This window comes from Patella vulgata, chromosome 1, assembly GCF_932274485.2.
Source record: "Patella vulgata chromosome 1, xgPatVulg1.2, whole genome shotgun sequence".
Taxonomy (NCBI): domain Eukaryota; kingdom Metazoa; phylum Mollusca; class Gastropoda; family Patellidae; genus Patella; species Patella vulgata.
Window position 1 is genome coordinate 22,736,919 of NC_065879.2, and position 21,867 is coordinate 22,758,785.

The window sequence follows — 21,867 nt, forward strand, 5'->3', positions numbered from 1 at the left end:
ACCTGTACTTATTCACCATGTTATTGACAATTATTACCGTGTTCAGATGATGAGCACTTATCAAATACCCTTACTGATAACTTTATAGTAGGCTACCGAACCACAATTGTTATTATTTTTATAAAGATTGTCTGTCTTTACTCGTTAAACAATAATTAAATGTTTCACATAATTTGAAATTTAGCGATTTATTTTCTTTTATTGCATGAAATTGGTGTTGTTCCGTTGGTGGTTTTATTTTGCCGTTGTTCTGAAACATCATACAACTCTAAATACACAGAAAATAAATGGAAGACTAATTCTAAAATTTCGTCCATCTTTTCGTACTTGGATCAAGCGGATTTCTTTCCTGTGATTTCTAATTTAGGAATTAAAGTGGCCTTCGTTTTACCCGGATATGAAACCATATCATACAGAAAAAATCCTTGTAGGTCTGATTACTTTATTACAAATCTAAATCAGTTCATTTCCTTTCTCTGGTGATTCCTGCAAACCATCTGACTCCTTTACAATCCACTTTACTCACTAACCTACGACAAAACACGTGCATTAAAATACACGTGCGTACAACGTAAATCGCACGCGTGCGTATTTTCCCCGATGTGCACGTGGACAGGGAAAGCTTTGTTTTATTGTGATTTTTTCTGACAAATAAATAGATATATCCTGTCGGCTTAGTTATTATCATTGGGAAGCGATTCATTATGTTGCAAGTACGTCAGTAATCCAACCAGGCGAATGTACAGCTAAAGTACCACTTAGTGAAAAAAAGATGAGTGTCGCGATGATCGAGACTCTCCGTCTACAATACTCCAGTCTCTAGAGCATCGTATTCGAGTTTGTGCCACCTGCAGTAAAGTGGCAGTAAAGAAGTACGACCATTGTTTAATGAGTGCCTCCATTATTTCATTATTAACAAGTATTTAAATTCTCGCTAGGATATCGTCTTATCCCGGAAGGAAAGGGAGGAAAGAACATGAGTTGTAACAAACATGTTGTACAAGGGTGCTTTAAAACTCCTTTATTCGCGGATTCTACAATAAAAATCATCGCTTTTTACTATATCACATAACTATTTTAGGAGACGAATTTCTATGAATTGATATTTTGGATCTAAATTAACATTTTAAAGGCTTATTTAAATACTTTTCTGTTTTCGAAAATCTTAGACGCGGATATTTAACAATTATATATAACACACATGTTTAGAGATTTTAAATTTTGTTTAAATAATATTTTTAATATTTTTTTATGTTTTAGACAGCGAAAACACAAACTATCTAGCTTCTGAAATTTAGCCATAATTATAAAAGGTTTGCTTCTTAGAACACCTGATGTCAGTTCTTATTTGAGCTAACACATTATTTTGTACACAACTGTTTAGAGATGATTTATTCTTGGTTTTTTTGTAAAATAATAGGAAAATAGCAGAGGGTTGTTTTAGTTTTACAAAATGGATGCGATCGCATGTTTCAAAAGCACTACAGCGATGTCTGCAGCTGAAATGTTACTTTACAAATTGCTGCGGTTTTAACGATAACGTGTACGTTAATGAGTAACACGACTTCAAGGTCATTGATTCCCTACCATTTATGTCATGTCTGTAGACACGGCATCCATCTAAGCATCGTCTACGATTCCAGCTACTTTTGATGTTGATAAGTCAATTAATCATTACTGGTTCTGGACGTACCCAAGACAAAGACTGTCTTGACAGAAATACCATAAACTTAAATTATGGCTCTATTTCAAAGCAGGTACTTTTAGAAAGCCGATAAGACTATGGAACGCGACTGAACAAACGAAACTAATTTTATTTTTACAAAAAATGTCCTCCGAGTTATTTATTTTTTGGGGAATGACATATTATACGTAGTATCCGAGGTCTGCGAAAATGTTTCAAAGTTTACAGTTCTTTTTATTCTATCTGTTGATGACCATTATAAGTATAGATTTAACTGATTGCCGCAAGACAACAAATTTCACGATAATTTTAAGATTTGTACAAACAAAATCGAAAGCAGGAAGGGAGCAAGTGAAATCGTGACAACTCAAAATAATTCGAGACGCTAGTTTCTTTTCATTAAGAGGAAATGCTGGGAAAAGAGAGGGTATTTGAATATTAAATGAATGAAAGTCCAGTGGTGGTATTACTCATCACAACGGAACAAGGTCCTCTCGTCTCTTAAAGAACATCCTCTAAACTCTACTTAACGTGGAAACCTTCACTACACAAGACAGGAAGTGGAAGACGGAATGTAACTCCTATATTGAAGAGTATTGGCGGGAAATCACGAACAATCGTTGATTGACACCTCAGAACGTGACTGATTTCTCCTCTCGTCATGTTGAGAGAAAATGTGAAAATATGATGGCGACAAGAAAAAAATTGTCTATATAATAACAGTCAACTGTAATAAACAGTGGCACCGTAGATTATTCACAATGAGTTAATTCATTCATAAGTTTTTTTACATGTGTATATTACAAGATCTAAGACTATATTACGAATATGTCAAATATCTTCAGGGGGTTAGTTTAACAGTATAATCGAAGGCTTGTTCATGATTTTAAAGTGTTTAACAATGCATTCAAGAATATCAAACGGCTGCTTCGACCATATTGTTAGAAATATGATTTGTAGGGTAGCCTAAGGCCAGAATTACACGACACACCGAATAAACCTGTTTGATTATAGAGCTCGTGTGTGAAATCGCCAGGAAAAGAATAATAACAGAAAAATAAGTCCATAGAAGTCCACGAATTTGTTTTGCGTATTCCTCAGTAATAAATATGTTATATTATTTAATTTAATTTAAAACAAAAATTAAAACACGAGTTAGTTTAATAGGGCAAAAAGTGTAGGGTCGAAAAATAAATATTCATTTTTATTTTGAATGCAACCGTTATGAAATTAAATACTGAGAATTAAATAACTTATTCGCATCGTGCTTAATAATATGGATTACAAAGCTAAGCTGACATGTTGAAATAAGTATAGGCCCAGAGACTACAGAAGTTTAAAGCAATTAATATGAGTTTGTGTCTCATTGATAATTAATTTAGTTTGACTTTTCCTATTAATTCAAGTTAATTTAAGTCTCAGCTAAACCTTTGTTAATTCATCATCCTACTAATCACATGATTGTCATTCTCCATACAACTAATCGGGGATCAGTGTATGTGAAAAGATAATCCGGATGAAGAATATGAAGCAGATATTAATTACAAAACGATTTTATTTGTAATGTTTATAGGATCTATTGTTTTATTAATCGTTTACATCATATAAATCATTTCTCTTCTAGAAATGGGCGGCAATAACTGTCAGAAAGAAAAAAAAAAGAAAATACGACATGTCATAAATGTTGTTATTGTGTGGTATTTATATTAATATCGTCTATATCTGTTGAATCAATTTGTAATTATATTGATATTGTTTTGATACTATCACATCAGAGTAATTATCAACCTGTAATTTTCTACTAGTTTAGTAATTTATCATAGAAAAATAGTGAATCAGTCTTAGAGTCATCAATTTAATAAAAACAACATAATACGTTTATGGTATAGAATAACTGATATGAACACAAAATGGTGAAAATCAAGAAAATGTCATCTGAAATATATCAAAATTTTATAAATATTCTAATTTACAAATGAAAAAAACCTTGTTTTCCAGGTATTTTGTTTATACCCCAGAAATGAAATCTAGAACAAAATGTGCAAACATAAACAATTTTTCAATTTTTAAGACAAATATCGGTAGTATATGTTATTGCAAGGTCTTATTAATAAAGTGGGGCAAATATTAACTCTATAGTATTCAAATAAATATATAAATTAAAGAAGGTTTGTGCGTATTTACATGTCGTCACACTTACATGCGTGAACAAAAGGTAGTGGAAAACAGCTGGGAAACAAGACGTGTCATTTGACCTTACGTGTCTCATTAGGAAGGTTAACAAATGCTTTCAAAATCAATAGGAGAAAAATAATTGGCGAAACGAACAAGAAAACCAGACGTAGAAATGCGGTTAAATTTTGTGAGAAGGTAAAATTATGTGATCTACGTCATCTGTTTGGTGGTATTGGTAGTGAGAAGTAGGTCGTTCTGTTTGTTGATACGCTTTAAATTAGAGAAATACATATCTCATTTAACTTTATTTCCTGCACTAATTAGTCTTTAGAGGGAATCAAATTGCTAGCTTTGCGTTCTTAAAGATACCTTGAATCCAGCTCATAGTACAATAATCGTTCTATTTATTAGACATAGAACTCTTCTAACTTTCCACTATACATAGATTTTATAACATTTCTATAGAATTATTAACTTAATTGAAATGATATATTGCGGCTTCAACTATGTGGACCTTGGAAGAAAACAACACATAAAAAAACAATAATTAATTCATATGATATGCTAATAGCTTTAATTACGAAACGAAGCAGAATACTCTTTTTATATGCTTACCTTTTCACACAAAAAAAGAAAGAAACGTAGAAAAAAGGGACAATAAAAATAACTGAAATATAGGCTACTCCTATATTCACCAGATGAATGTTTATGAAAATATAGAGATGGATAGCGTCTGAAATTCATGCCCAAACCAGTTTGCACTATATAAGAACTGGCAGGTATCCTGCACGAGATAGGGTATGTGTAATTATTCTAGAACGCCCGATACTACTGTAGATATCAGTAATTCACATCGATGACGTAGTTTTTATACTTTTCTAGGAAAGTTTGATTTTATTGCAGCCTTCCATTTTGCTATTTCTTGTTAATGTACCAGTTGGTGTATGAATGTCACGATGGTTTAAAGATCAAGGTAAGTAATATATATTCAAACTAAGAGATTATGATGTAACTGGACAAATAATTTAGTTGATAAATGAGTAGATTATGTGATTTAAAGATAAACAGAGATTATCTGATAGAAAGATGTGATAAATAAACTTAAAGACAACTTAAACTATCTAAAACACAGATGCCAGACAGCAGTGTGAAAGACTGAGCTTAGGCAGTCAATCCCTGGCCCACCCGCCCCTTGCCAACACACAATTCTACCCTGAGTTTGTGTTTTGATAATCTGAAGATAGCGACCCCCTGCCACCCACCCTAGGGCAACCTGAGCTCTCGTAGGGAGATCAGCTATTTTATTTATCTGTTTCGAGTGATCGGTGGCTTTGATAATATTAAGAGGAGCAGAGATTTTACGCCTGTATGGGTCTCTTGTTGTCGAACACATTGCTATTGTGTTTGATTGAGTCGGTGGACTAAATATGTCACTACAATAAAGTTCTGGTCGTAAATCACTCCTTTTTTACACCCAAGAACACATGTCACAAATAGAGAGAATATATCAAAGCTTTTTTTGCTAATACTCGTATTTAAGATGTAATCGGAATTCTTTAAGCTAGAAATTCCTACACGGATTTAAATCAATTGCCAAATCCAACAAGACGACTTATATATCTTACTGCTAAAGTTTCAAAGAAATTATACACATAATCTCTAATCCCTACGAAAAGAATGACTGATAAACATTTCAAGAACGAAATGCCACGATCTGTAGAACTGTTAAAAAAAATGAGCGTGTATTTGTGAACAGCAACTTTTTGTATGTTTGTAATGCCCATTTTTAAAACTGTTCTATCGACTTTTGCAGTTACCTCATTATAAATATTCCTACTCCCATAAATATGGTGTAATTCCACGCCGTGTTAAATTTCATATTTCTCTGGATATTCGGAATTTGTTCTGTTCTATAGTAACATATTTTGTTAGGTGCCAAATTTCTGTCTAACCCATTAAAAACCATTTCTGTGTCTTTATCGTGCTACATTAAGTTGTTACCGAACAATACAAAATTCAATACCAACAAACATGCAGTGATTTGTTTTTCTCCAATGTCAATATTGGAACAACTGTTTCCAGAAATGATTAGTGGAATTTAGCCTTAAAACTGGTGTTATTGCAGGCTCCACTTGTCCTCAACCAAAACCTCCTTATCAATTTCCAATTTGTCCACCCAGATTGGTACCAAATTAGTTCAAACAGTTGAAGAGGCCCCCTGGCATCAGGCTATCCGTTTGATATGGCGATAAAAGACCGTTTCATTTGAGCTCGAATGGATATCATGACTTTAATTCTGTTACTAATCGCCATGTAATCGTTTTACAGCCGATTAACCGTTATTCGTCAGTTGACTAGTCAGGCTCATACTCGTGCCATTTATTGACCTTGACACTTAAATCCAGGAACTCTTCTTTTAATGAAATCAATAAGATTATAATTCATAACTTCCGGCATAATGGCTTCAGTAGAAGACTGAAAATTAATCTGGTGACAATTGAGAAAATACTTAAACTGTATTAATTTCAGAGGAATATCTTCTTGATAATGCACTTTTACAAACCCAAATCATTGTTCGTGTATAAAATTTTATTACTGTTTACGATACTTGTATGGCATTGAAAAATTTATGCAACTGCAGGTCTATACTAAAACTAAATCACATTATACCTCAATGCAAAAGATATTTTGAATTGTAAAAATCTCATATGAATACTGTGGATAAAAAACAGTTAGTAACTTTCAATCTGATTAGAATACAGATCTATATTTCGTTTTGGGTTTTTTTATACTTTCGACAAACGAAACGAAATAGGATCTGTGTTTTAATCTGGTCGATTAACTTTTATCATAATTGTATTGAGAAATCATTAATATGTAGAAGAAAATCTAAACCAAGTATTAAAAAAATCAAACACGGAAGAAGGCATGCGTAACAAATATTCAAACATGAGTACAAATATTCAAACATGAGACCAAATATTCAAACATGAGTATAAATATTCAAACATTAAGGTGTTGGAGAATAAATAAACTCATTATTAAGAAAATAAGAAAGGATAGGTAACAATAGTAATCAAAAATGGCTTTAAAACTTAATGTTCTCGGGAATTTGCCAAGAACAGAATAAATCAAGGAGAGAAAAACTATTTTTCAACTAGGGCATATTATGTCTGGTGACCTTCTTCCTTATATTCAATTGTATATATGTCAACAATTAACTATAGATACTTGAAATAGTCATGGCTTAAAATCTATTCTATAGTGCTTCACCGTCCAAACATTTTAAGACGCTTCAAGTTTCCCCTTCAATAGTCTTCATGACAGTGTCACTGCCCTTCCTAACCACTTGGCTGTATATTGTAAATAAAGAAATTACAGTGTATAAGTGAGAGAGTTATGTAATATATAATCCCTGTACAAGTCTATGACAGATATAGGTATATACATGTAAGTAATGTTGATCTGTATTATACATGAACATATTATGAATAGCCGAGTCACCGAGTATCAGATCAACCTCGCCTATTATATTAGACACAGAAGAAAAAAAATCTCTACTCCTCGACTTCTTACATAAGTTTAAATAAGTAAAACTCGAGATGAGTTTATAATATCCTAGCTAGATAAATAGTGTTATAATACTCTCCTTGCCCCCTCCTGTGATCAACTCTCTTCAATGGTTGGCGATATAATCAGGCTAGCCCGCTAAACAGACCCCACGTCGCGGGGGTTGAAAGCAAGTGCGAAGAATCTGACACTGGCGAATAAGGGTCGGGTATTTAAAATATACATCAAAGATGTTAGTAAATGACCCCTGAGACGAAGCCCGCGGCACCGGGGACTCCTCTGGAAGATGATCGGCAAAAACAGAATTTCCCGAACATAGGACCGATCCTTCCTTGTCTTATCTGTTCAAAGGTCTGAATTGTTGTGTTAAGACCACCTTCTATAAACTACGACGAGGGCACGGTGATGAAAGTCGTATTGAAATAATAAATAGAGCGGGATGTTGATAAGATCCAAGTTGAAAATCTTACAGAATAACATAACAAACAGAATTAGAGTTTCTGTAATTCTGGTGATAGACATCTCCAACTTCTCTTTGATGACTGACATTTTTACTGTTATATGGCCGAATATCTGAATTTATTGAGACGACAAAAAGGTAAAACACTCCAAACACCAGTTCCAAAGTCTTTAATATATTTTGTTAAAATTGGCTAAAATTAATAAATGATACCACCAGGGCCCTTTACAAGAAAACCTAAACTAAAATATTTTAAGAATGCAGCCGTTTTAATGGCCAACAGGTAAAAATCTGTGCTATGATTCTAATACTTAAGCAATGAACCAGTTTAGTTTTCCCGGGTTTGTTTTAAAATATTATGTTTTTAAAATCTCATTAATTCAATACGAAAATCTCGAATATTATCTCAATTAATATTTTCAAAAAAAAAAACCCAAAAAAAACAGTTGACCATAAGTGATGCTTCAAGACACTGCCCTCGTGAAATAAATTTTCTATCTGATCATAAGCTTTATTTCAATGAAATAATTGTTATGTATTGAGTTTAATACATGTATGTGCTTATTACATGATTCAGAAACCACGACAGCAAGTGTCGTTTTAAACAAAAATCGTTACACATCGTCCAATAACATCATGTTTAAATGACAAAGAACTGTAAAAATATTTCACACTATTGAACGTTTGACAGAAATTTTCATTTGTCCTTACTAATTGAAATATTTTTTTAGGATGGGAAATCAATGTATTACAAAATGCTATGAAATACGTTAATATTGATCTGGGGAGGTCAAGGAGGGAATCAGAGAGAAAAAGAAGGTGAAAATATGAATAAAAGAGAGAAAAGAATGAATGAAGAGAATATAAGAGAGTAAAGAAAGAAAGTTTGTTAATACGTGACAGAAGGAGCTTCAGATTCCCAGTGTTCAAACTATGACGATTGATCACGACTTCTAGAATTATTAATATTTCATACTGTAAACATACTTCTTCCCGTACTATACGTATATCGATTCTTCAGCGAAACTGAAACAACGGCTCCGTCAAAATGGAGAGAAAAAAATCTATTATTGCATCTGCCAGCTACTAATTAGCTAGATCTATATATCATAAGAATGCCTTCTTTCATCTCCGTTTCTGGGTTTACATTCGTCCATTTCTTTTATTAGTTCTGTTCACATTAATAATCCCAATCTAAGCAAAGTTTCTCCATACAGTTTTCCAAGCTGTTCTCTCAAATTTCGTACAAATATTGGTAGCAATCAAGCTCTTATCATTCTGTATGCTGAACAAATGTTCAACTGATCTGAGAAGAAAATAACCAATATATCAGAGATGATTGAGTCAATATTATAACAAATGTGACAATTTTCCTACCAGCAGATCTTTGAAAATTCGATATTTTACAATATTCCCATCACTTCATATACTTCTCTGTTGTAACTGAAATATTTCTGGATTTTGTTTTGTATTTCGATCGTGTTTACAAATTTGCTTTTCAACAAACAATGTTCAGCATATATAATGCTGTATCATCACAGTTACTATGCAAGATATTGCAAATCAAGGACTGATAATTGCTCATCGGAAATAGTGTGAAATTCAACAATAAAAGATACGGTATCATCAGTAGTTCCTTAATTAGGATTACCTATTCTATATTTAACAGATAATTTAGGTAATCAGAGACAACTAGTCGGAGGTGTAAATAATTTGTTGGGATCCCAGCGGGAGGAAACATTTAGTGTTGGAAAAGCCGCCGTCGCGGTCAGGTGTTTTCCGAAAGTATGGCGGGGAGGGGAGGAGAGAGACATCTGCCCTGGTAAACATCATCTGGCAAACTAAATGTTTGGTGCAGACTATCTCTGTCTTCTATCTATCGGTTATTGAAACAGATACATTGTCATGTCACGGTGGGCTGTCTAGAAGGGCACACCACGCGATGAGCTCCGCGCAACGACCAAACCATGGGCAATCCCTGACGCTGTCTGTATAATACGAGTCAGCGATATTGAAATCACTTTGCTCGTCACAGTATAAAGCCTTCATCTAACTAAGCGCCTAATTTTGACAAGATGAGCAACTAGTTGATAACAGTGATCAACAGATAGAGCAAAATAGAACAGAGATAACATTATACACGAGGCGACCATTAACAATGGTGGTAGGCCGCCCCAGACGACTGATAATAATATAGGCACTGGGTAATTACCATCTCAATACTAAACATCGAATTAATGGTGGAAATCACAACCTAAAATCCCTGTTATTACTGGATTATTAAATTATTTTTGGTGGCCAACAATCGCCTCACTAGTCAAATGGAAGAATGGTTTTCGACGTTACCAGTACAACGTCGCCTTATTGCTGCAATTTTTATATTCAAATCCAAAGTCAAGTCTAAATTGTAAAAACGATTTTTCGATTTTAATGACAGTTTTCGTGGGAAAATATCTCATGAATAAACTTAACCAGTATTTTAATGAACAAGAAATGGTTATGCAATCCTCTTTGTTACCTGCCAAATGACTCAATATATCCTATAAGACGTATTATTTGAAAATATAGAACATAAGGAATTCTAAATGGAGCTTGGGGAAAATAGTTTAGGGTATAACCTATTTGCAAATTAAAGGTGTGTATCTGAGTATGAAAAACCAATGTAAGTATATACCAGATGCTATTTCTCCTAAAATGTACGATCGTCCCTTTAACCTGTTAATGAAGATACAGTGACAACGACCGTTCTAATTATGTAGAAAAAAGATTTGGAAATGAATTCAATGTATCAAAAAGATTTAGATAAACACGACACCTAACTAATGACTGGTATCATATAAACAGAAAGGAGAAGGGGGAGTGTTCAGATGTAAGTCCCCCCTCTATTTACATCCACATCCTTTAATCTTCAGGATGACAAGGTTATTAATGAAGCCAGAATGGACGCCATCTTGTGGGGTGGTCTCCATAACAACAATAAGACGTATCTATATATTAACTAAAATATTTGAAATTTGTATCATTAATCAACGATAAATTACATTTATCTACTAATCAAATGTTACCTTTTTGTATCCCTATTCAGACTACCAAATATTTGGTCACTTTATCCGTCACGAAGTCTTGGAATTTACCATTTGTTTTGTGTATTTTATAATGTTCAAACCCTATGAAAGAGTTACAAATCTTTTTGTATGTTGCATAAAGTTTGTAATCTATAAGAAAATTGTAAAATAATTATATAGTAAAAGAACCCCATTAAGTTAGCATTCCAGTCTTATTTCATTTTCGTATGATAAGGAGTGTTTATAACCATAATTATTTATTTAATAAGTTTAACATTTAGCAAAGCATCCTATATGCCTAAAATATAGCTGTAACCAGTTATCAAAGGTTGAAGACCTTGTAATAACGTCAGATCAACTTTTAATTGTAAGCTAGGCTTTATATTCGCAATTTTAAATATCAATGAACGTCTTTTAATAAGACCCGTTTTAGAGGCATCTCTTTTTATGTATACAGATGCCCAAAGCCATGGCACAAGGTTCTCGAAGGTGGTTGATCTTTTAAGACATTCTAGATTCAGTGACGTTTAACTAACCGACAACTTTTCATACAATGATGGAATGTAGATCAACGTGAATTCGATACCGTTAACTAAAATATTTTCTCACTTGAATAAAACTATTCCAATGGTGTGCAAACATTCTTCGTTTGTTTATGAATAAATACACACTTATCGTGATAAGATGGAATTTGCGAGAAGTCACAAAAAAAAATTAATAAAGAAAATAAAAATCTTAAAACTATCAGGACGATTTTTAAGCCAAACCAGCTTTATTTAAGATAACACTTTGTTTCTTTATGATTAAAACATTTCAAATCTTTTTATGACAATAATTTAATTGTTAAATGGCGTGATGGCTTGAGAATTTTACTTTTGATATTGCAGTAAAAATATACACAGATTCTTGCACTAAAAAAAAATACACAGATTCTTGCACTAAAAAAAATTAGTTCGTATGAAAATTGATCCGACAGTATATATGTAGAGAGATATCAAAGATAAAATATAACTACATATGGACGTGTACAATAATAAATAAACACTGCATTCTACATGTATTAAAACTTTTATCAATGTTGTAGCGACCGTATTGAGCAGATTTTCCCAAGAGGCTTGTGGCAGCCGGTAGCAAATTTGATAGTTTTAGGGCAGATTCTTATATATCTTTGGCTGGACGGTTGCCTTTAAACCCTGAGAAAGCAGATTGGTAGCAGACGATCTCGAGTCAGATGGGGGACCCCCCATGGCAGTGGACAGTTGTAAAAAGGCCAGGGTTTATTTTGCGAAGTTGACCGGTGTTTATGGACAGAGCGCGAGTTGTTTGAATAAAGACATTTGATTCAAGTGACAGAAATTTGATAGAGCTTTCATAAACGTGGGAAGTCAATCTATAGAGTATCCGTCTCAATGGCCTGTTGAAGGACCCCACTCGGAAAAGGTGTTGGGAGGTGTGTGCTTTATTTTGTAGGCAACGCACCTTATGTTAAAAGAAATGGACGGTAGGCAAACACTAATTGTTCCATGAGCCGTGCTCAATAAGACGTCTCACTATTTTAGCGAACAAGTGGGTTTTGTTCTCAAATTTAGTCGACATTGTGGTATGAATGTATCGGATATGGAAGACAAACTACCAATGTACATATAAACCTCGTAATACACCATACCTTTAGTAGAGTTTTTATACACATGTACATTATTGTAAGAGCATTCTTTATATACATATATCTTAATATATTTACTGTATATAAATACTAGGGTACAACCGGGACAATATTCACAATGTTACATAGATTAATGATAAAAACACAAGAAAACAGGGTGGACATGAAATGAAAAGATTTGTGTTAAATACTATGAATCAGAGATTTAAATGTGTGTTTGTCGATTTAACAGTAGATGTGAAAAGGATTTGGTGTTAGAATTAGTCCAGTATTTGTTCACACTAGTAAATAAATCCCCCGATATTATTGCACAAAAATCGGATAATTTCAGTTATACCACAACATTGCTAGAACAATGTTCAAATTATGTCAATAAAGTGATGCTAATTACATTAACGTTTCCGTTCTTGAAACCTGATGAGTTGTCTTTAATGTCTGATAATAAAAAAATATGGAGATGCCAAAGGCTACAGGATTTAAAGCCATTGTTAATACAGCCTTTTAAATGAAACTTTTCCAAATAAATAATGGTTACCAATACGTGCCTAACGTGTTGGAACTGCCACGATGTCCATTTTATGTTGGCACCGCAAATATATAACTGATCAATGATATGGTACCCGAGTTCCATGTTGATAAATTTACTATGTAAATGATATAGTGTAAAAATAATCAAATCAAAAATTGAAAAAAACTTACCCATGCCTTGTGGACATCCGTCCATTTCCGGACACGGACTTTTTCGTTTTCGTGGTCGTCCTTTTTGAACTGCTCCGACCCCGTTATAATATGGTAAAGTTGGACTGTGGTGATGGCCCCCTAGTCCTAGTGACATGTTTGATAAATAGTCACCTTGAAATATCATTTCATAGTCCGTTCTACAATACACAAGATGGTCTTTCATACCGAATTGTTCACCGGTAGTTAAAGGTCTATTACACGAATTACACGTAAAGCAGGATAAATGATAAACAACATCTCGGGCTCTCATAACAAGTTCATTAGCAGCAATACCAAGATGACATCTAGCACATCTCTTCACTCCAAATCGTCTGAAAATTCAAAAATTAAGACATTTTTAATGTATAAAATATCAAACTTTTATATTTTTATCTACAAAATTGATTAAGTGCTTATATACCCGTGCATGTATTCGTCATGACGTTTATGTCGGATGTTTCAAATTTCAGTAGAATTAGTTCCCGTACAATCATCCTGTTTTTAAATTGGTCTGACTTGTATAAAATCATTTTTTTTATGAACTCGGATATAAACACCAAATGACTTAAACACACATTATGCAAGAGGTCAATCTGCCTATTGCAGATCTTTCCTTAGGCCTGAAATGTTATCTAAATTATTAATTAGACATTAATTAACTTATCAAGACCATAATCAACGCTTGTTGCTATCGTTAGCCTGCGATATTTATTGGATTTAAATACATTTTGTGATGGATGATTTAACGTCAAAATGGATAATCAAGATGATGATCGAGGCTAGGCCTAAAATTCAATCGCTAATATCTCGGTTCAGAGTGGAGCAATTTGACAGAAATTTTCCGCATATTCTCTGTACGTTATCTATTTTTTGACTATTTAAAGAGAACTGTCAGCTCTTTATCTAGTCTCCCATAATGCCCCTTTAAGTTTAGGAAAATGAGGTTGTTGTTTTTTTGTTAAGAGTACTTTTGATTGTGCGTATTGTCCCTTTAAAGAAACGTTTCCCGAATTATAACTTATTTTGATCTGAAAGTATATTTCTAATGACCAGCAAAAATGAAAATATAGATTACGTTGACGACAGTACTCATCCAACTACCGTCTTCCGTGTAATCTGAGATTCTCTTAAAATATATCAAAGACAATTTGTTCATCAGCGTTTAAATATATAGGATCGCAACAGACGATGAAGTATATATCGCTGATGAACGATGATTATTAATTAGAAACAAATCCTTAACGTAACCATCTTAAAGGAATTATCTGTGAAAAGGAAAATTAGAATTTGTGCTTTTCTCAGCAGGTTGGTGAAAAAGATGCTAAGATGGTACGAGGTACAAGTTGACGATGGGTTCTCTATAGTTCCCTCGGTATTTCAACTTTTATCTCTTCCACTATCAAATAACAAAGTCAATATTTTTCTGACTGATGTCAGTTTATTTCCAATCTTGTAAAATAAGCCAGCAGACGTTTCGTTACACTACACAATACACACACAGTTGGTGTGCAAGACGGATGATGTGCAGAATGATAAATGAATAAATATAAAACTTGTTAGTATCATTCATTCACGCAGTTGCACATTCTTTCTAATATAGAGATTTTTGTTATTTGAAGTATTCGTTTTCAATAATTACATTCTTACTATTTGGGGAAATTCACTGTAGTTTTTTATTAAAGAAATTAATTTAAACAATTATGAATGTTTCTTTTCTTAATATGAAAATAACATTTTGGAATTTATTCTCATTTTCTCTTTTATTTCATACATAATTATGTTTTCATTCATTGTGTTGTTTTTTTTCATTCACTAATTAATCATTCTATTTCTAGCATAACGTTGTTTTCCACACATGTATATAATTCATAGCAAGCCTAAAAGATATGTTTCTATTCTGGTATAGGAATAGATATCTAGATTTAAAAATAGTTATCAGAGGAAACATCATCCAATTTAACATACTTTTAAACGGCAAAACGATGAGGGCTACAAAATGTCATAGTTAACGCCGCTGCTTGTACACCATTTTGTCTGGGGCTAGTTGCTATGACAATCTTAAGGTGCCGTAATAAGTAGCGACATTAAAAGTCTAATGATAAATACATATATGGAATACGTGGAATACATTTACGTCATATCCCTAAGACATGCCGTTAATCAAAGTCTAAACCATTTTTTTTTCGAGGAATATCAACAATAAAAGTTCCTTTCTCCTTCCCATTGATTTATTTATTATTATTATTATTCTCTTTTTATTCATTCTTCACTTATTTATAAAATTCTCATAGATTTTCATTAAATTTTCATTCGTTTTCCCGAACTGTTATTCGGTTTTCTTAGTTGGTGTTTTATTTACCAAATTCTATGAATGTATGTTTTATGAATAATAATTTAAAAAATCTATAATGGTGACATAAAAGTGAAAGGCTATTTTCAATCAAATAAATAAAACGTTTCCTTCCATTCTATTCGAAACACCTCGATATAAAACGCAGGTATTGTGCCAGAATTGCCGTGTATTAATAATTAATATCACTGAACAAACTTCTTTTATCCAAGGAATCTTTTTATCTTGATTCCTGGTAAATACAAGACTATAGGCAAGCCATGTAATAAAAAATACTCTCAGAAAAGAATAAACGATGAACGGTAATTAAAAGAGATACAGAAAAAACATGAAAACATTTCCATAACGGTAAACTCTTCAAATGACAATGAAGGCGTTGGGGGACTCTGATCTAGTATTATACAATAAATACCATACAAATCACATATAACTAATTTTTACGCATGTCTTACTAATCTGGACTACGTGACTAAGCAAACTTTTTTATTGTTGGTTGATGGGTTATTGTATTCTCCTTTGTTAATTAAATCAATCCAGTTTCAATATATATCGATTTATTCTATACTATTTACTAATTTTATTTCGCTTTATGTATCCCGTAGTATTTGCACAATCGGTTGTGTACTATGAAAAATACTTCCGAAACAAAATATATTTTTTTAATTATTCCTTTTTTCTTTTTTTTGTCTTCGGGAAATTGTGCATGATGAATATTAATTATAAAATATTAACATATTATGTGAAACATTAAAGGCTTTTGTGGGGTTTTGATGATGGATTAGTGTTGGTACAATTCTCACTGCTAACTTTTGGTCGACCCAGTAATTGTTGCATAAGCAACAATATTACCAGATTATATTTATAAAAATATGTATATAAAATTAAATACTCTTTAGAACTGTCTACCCCGTGGAAATGGACAACGCTTCAGGATTTTTAGATTTTTTAAACTAACATAATATACGACTTAAAGGGGGGGGGGGGTCATTTTGTAAGTGAAGATAGACATTTTTGATAAAATCAATCTCGACACACGTAAACTTTCAATTTCGAAATAGAATTGCAAAGGTAGCAATAGATAGCAGGTACCCGTTTCTTAAAGTTCTGCCACGCAACCGTTTGACCAGCGTAAATTGCAGTGTTAGTATAACACTGATCGACGTGAGATATTTGAACATGTCCTTTTCATGATAACATTGTCACACTCACTGTAATTAACATAATTGAAAATTGAATTTTTAACTAATTATCATTATGTGTACCGAAACATGATCAGAACAGTGAGTGATGAAACATGCGGTCAGAAGTTTACAAAATACATATGCTAGAGTTGGTTTTATATTTAATAACTTCTGTTCCTATGTACTGATTCATCACACTTAAATGTGTCCATAAACCAGCTTTAGAGACATTTAAAATTTATTTACAGTTAAAAATGAATTAAGTTGGTATCATCTGTGTCATTGTCGTTAATGAATCTTTAATGAATGATTAGACATGAAGGACCACCAATGAAGATATCTACTTAGCGATGACTGAGTGAAGATGAGTGAGTGAAGGAAGAGTGAGAGAAGGATATTATGGATACAAACAATACCAATTGTTGAAAACAGATTGACGCTATATAAAAATCGGAAATATGAATTTAAAAATTATTTTGATGTCGTAGATATTGTGTTTGTTTATTGTTTATTGGGTTTATTCTAAATTGATTATATGTACACTTATACATTACATCTTTCGGTGTAACATACACATCAAATGACATTGTCATTGGATTAAATAATTATACAGAAAATATAGCAACTCATATTTAATCTCATCCTTCATTTATTCTTAATTGATATAAATTTTGATCAGCTTGCTTATTATTGGTGAACATTCGCCACAGAATTTCAAATAAGAGAAACGGTCTCACTATGCAATAATATATGGGCTTAAATTATAAAAATTTAAAGATACATTTGAATATATTCATTTTATTATTAATTATACTCTTTAAGAATGGTTCAAATGATCAATTCATTCGCTCATTTCTTTAATAAAGCCATTCATTCTTCTGTCTATCTTACCTGTAGTAATCCTCTTTACAGTATATGTTGCCATCACGGGCGAAACAGGTTAATTCAGAATCAAGAGGTAGTTTACAATCACTGCATTTTAAACATTGCACATGCCATTGTTTATCGACAGCCATGAGGTAAAACCGATCACAAATCCTCATACCACAGCCAGCACACATCCATGGTTGATCGTCTACTTCCATACCTGGTCGCTGTCACAAAAATATATACAACCAATTAATATTAATTCTGTAAAATATCCGAGAAAATAAAATCTGTTCTTATTTTTAAGCTAACAATGATAAGAGTGAGGGTACATTTTTAAATACTAAATAATTTTCATTAAGCTCTCTAAACTAATTACTATAATTTAGTGAAAAAACGCTTGTCAGTTTGCAAATAGTGTGTTTAACATAATTTACTATCACATTGTCGTAAGAGAATATAGCATTTGCATGAATAACATATGCGAACAGAATACTGTTGCAGAATATTTAATTTATAATGTCGTTTTGATATTCACAGACATTTAAATGTATAAAACGACCTTAATGTAAAATCGTTCTATAAACCTATTTGATTAGTGTTTGAAATTCTGTTGTGGAAAGAAAGCGGTTCTTAAACTAAACACATTTGTAGTCTTATGTATTATACAAATTGAATGGAATGACACTATAATATATTCCAACATTGAATAATCAATTATTCTGGTACCATGAACCAATAACTGGTGCTTCATGTAAAAGAGCCCTGCAAAATTATTTGATCAATGTTTGAATTTCTATTGGGGACAAGGGGTTTCAAACTAAGCCATTTTTGTGGCCTATGCGCATATTTTATATGTCATACAAATGGACTGGAACTTGTAAGAGTATGTATTATGGTCCACCAAAGACCAGTTTAATATTTAATATTCATTTATTTTAGTACCATAAATAAACAGAAAGTGCTACACATCAATGGCAGCTAGTTATTTAATCATCCTGAATTTCTATTTAAAAAAAATCCCAAGCTAACCAATTTTGTAGCCCACGCAAGTTCATGACTGTGTTATTTATATATAACTGCAAATGGTATATTTCTTTATGTAAATACAAGTTCATGACATATTCATATCATGTATACGTTTGAATATGTTAAATCCCTATTTCAAGCATAATTTGTTTATTCAGGAGTATAAAATTAACTATTTTTTTATTAAACAATAATCAATAGTCAGTAATATTTATTCAATTATATAATTATAAACAAATACATCAATCTATTTACATGTTGCACACTATTTTGATATCCCCCCCCCCTTCTTCATTAGTCCGGCTGGTGCAATAGAACGTTATACTCTCATTTCATTTCCATAATTCTATGTAATTAATAGTAAAAGCATACCGCTTTATTCATGAATTGATGAGTAATGTTCAAAATAGTTCTTTTTATCTAATAATCAGCTGGTATTTGTATTAAAGAAAAAATAATGTTTTATAAAAATGTATAGCTTTTTTGGCCGTTTTGACCAATGTGAATTTTGACCGTTATGACCACATCCCAACTGCACCAGTATCTCCTACTTTATACCAATTATTCAAATAACCCAAATAAAATAAGCATCTGAATAAGATATAACAGGAAGAAAAGTGATTTAAAGTATGACATTTTTCTGTTAAAATTGAAACATATATCTGACATACAGGAATGATTTTGTTTGTTTTTTTATTTACTTATATATAACTTGAAGTGCATCAGTTAATGAATTTATCACACTTATTTCCATCTTCTATCCAGCTGAGAGATGTAATTTTATAAACATATGATATTTATTATACAGTACATTCAAATTCAGTGCTTACCAAAACTTATTATATATATAATGATAGTGAAATAGTTTTGCATTTCATAAATAAATAAATCTAATTATAAAACTATGAGTATTTTTGTGTGTAATGAAATTATTCCTAAATTCATCGTCTTTTAAGTTAGAGATGCAGTGTTATAAACAAATAAAGGGCATCCAAATCGAGTAAATATATTCATTTTTTAATTTATTACTAAATAACTATAGTTTTGTTTTGTCTTATACTTACTGTATAGTGCATAAATCTATTTCAATAATTATGAAAACTTTTAATAGTTGTGTGTATATAATCAGATCATTAATAATCATCTCTTTTTCCCATCAGAGATGTTGTTTCTCAACACATGGGCTATAACACACACCCAAATATTATAAATACATATGTGTCAAACTTATAATATATAATGATATACAGTGGAACACCTTTTATATTTATTAGTGTTTAAATGAAAATAATTTATCAAAAACTATCAATAATTGTGTAAAAAACAAATCTGTTAAATAATAATATTGGTGTCAAGAGATTCTTACTTATGTAGAATATTAAAATGTTATTATCTAGAATTGTTTTATGAATTCGGTATATTTTTCTGTAATGCTAACTCTTAATGACGAGGAATTATTTCATTTTTTTCAGCTGTTTTTCTTATTGTCAGTGAAATTCCTTAAACCAGAATTCTGTACTGCATCGTTAATTTACTTATACATCTAACAGGGGTGTGTGGTGCCATTTTGACAGGTACCTGATGACTAGCAGAGGATAATTTAGATCTCTGACTACAGACGGTTCAATCCTATTGCATAATCTAATGATATATTGATATCTATTATCACTGACATTCACATCTGTGTTTTATATCACAATGACAATTATCACTTAAATTAGAATTAAATTTTAACAATTGTCTAAGAATAAAAATATCATAATATAGTTAATCATATAGAGAAGAAATTCGGCGAGTTATAAGAATCCGTGTTTATTTGGTATGTAAAAGCTATGAAAAAATTGTATGTGTATATATTTGATATGAAAATGTTCAAGGTTATAAGACAGGTATTTTCATACATGTTATATCAATGTATATACAATTAATGAATAACTTACCCGAGCATAGCAGTCTAGTGGAATAATATCCGAGCATGTCCCTTGTCCTTGCATACCATTATCTGACAAAGGCATCGCCGTTTTTTCTACCATATTCTTATCCCCAAACCCTTGTCCTCTCCACGAGAGAAGGGGGATACAGTCTCTAGTAATGGTTAAAAGTTAACGTCGAGTTTTGTAAACTTTACGTTAACGGTTCTTCGTCGTGATATGAAACCGATTCGTGAGGAATCTGTAGTTCGTCGAGTTGTAAATACAGTATTTTACCGTTAAATCCCCCTATTACAGTTCTAAAACACTATGACACAGGATGATAACTCGTTAAAATGATAAGGTTATAAACACACAACACATCGTTTTCAATGCAAATGTTTAGAAATTGACGAAGTCCTGGGTTTTTCTTCTTGTTATAAGGCGATATTCAATGGCTTCTATACGGCCGTGATTAGAGGGGAGGGGCTAGCGGTCACAGTCGACATTCACTATTTAATCGGGCTTGAGAAAGCCTTCGTTAATCACTCGAGCTGCTGGGCGTTCGACGTTGAGATAGTGGCTGTGATTGGCTCAATCTGGCGAGCAGAACGCAGCAGATGTCAATCATTTTTGTCTATGATGTGATGCCCACTAGTATTGAGAATAAGATGGAATCATAATAAATACGAGGATGTAAAACTAGGTAAACATATACCTTGAGGTGCTCAACTAAAGTAAATAACATGATTATAACTTGAAAAACAGCGACAAATAATGCTTCTTCAATGGACCCTCCATAGTTGTATTGTGGTCGGATAAACGGAGAGGAGGGGTATGATAATAGAAGGGTCCTTCCTATAAAACATCACCCTTGTTCATATACATTCTAATATTTTACATTAATATCATTCCTATATACCTTGATCATCACATACATTCTTATATAGTTTACATTACACCTCTTATACCCTTGTTCATAAACATTCTTATAGTTTACATTATACCTCTTAATATACTTTGTTCATAAACATTCTTATATTTTATATTATACTTCTTATACCTTATTCATCATATACATTCTTATATTTTTATTTACAAAACCTCTAAACCCATACCGTAAAGCTCTTCATTACCACCTGTCACTTAGACCCTGAACGATGGATCGTCAGACCTGTCTCAGATATTTCCAA

The 21,867-nt window shown here is 32.2% G+C and overlaps 1 protein-coding gene across 1 annotated transcript in view; it reads right to left on the reverse strand.

Annotated features, from left to right (window-relative positions):
• The window catches only part of LOC126826511 (LIM/homeobox protein Lhx9), a 35,429-nt gene extending 14,347 nt beyond the window's left edge, over nucleotides 1-21,082 (reverse strand). Inside the window, exons 1-3 of the mRNA XM_050555585.2 lie at nucleotides 20,705-21,082; nucleotides 17,760-17,962; nucleotides 13,317-13,669 (exon numbers count right to left, since the gene is read on the reverse strand). Coding sequence (XP_050411542.1) covers nucleotides 13,317-13,669; nucleotides 17,760-17,962; nucleotides 20,705-20,797 — 649 coding nt within the window. The 5' untranslated portion in view covers nucleotides 20,798-21,082. The remainder of the gene's footprint in view (nucleotides 1-13,316; nucleotides 13,670-17,759; nucleotides 17,963-20,704) is intronic.
• Nucleotides 21,083-21,867: the final 785 nt, after the last annotated feature.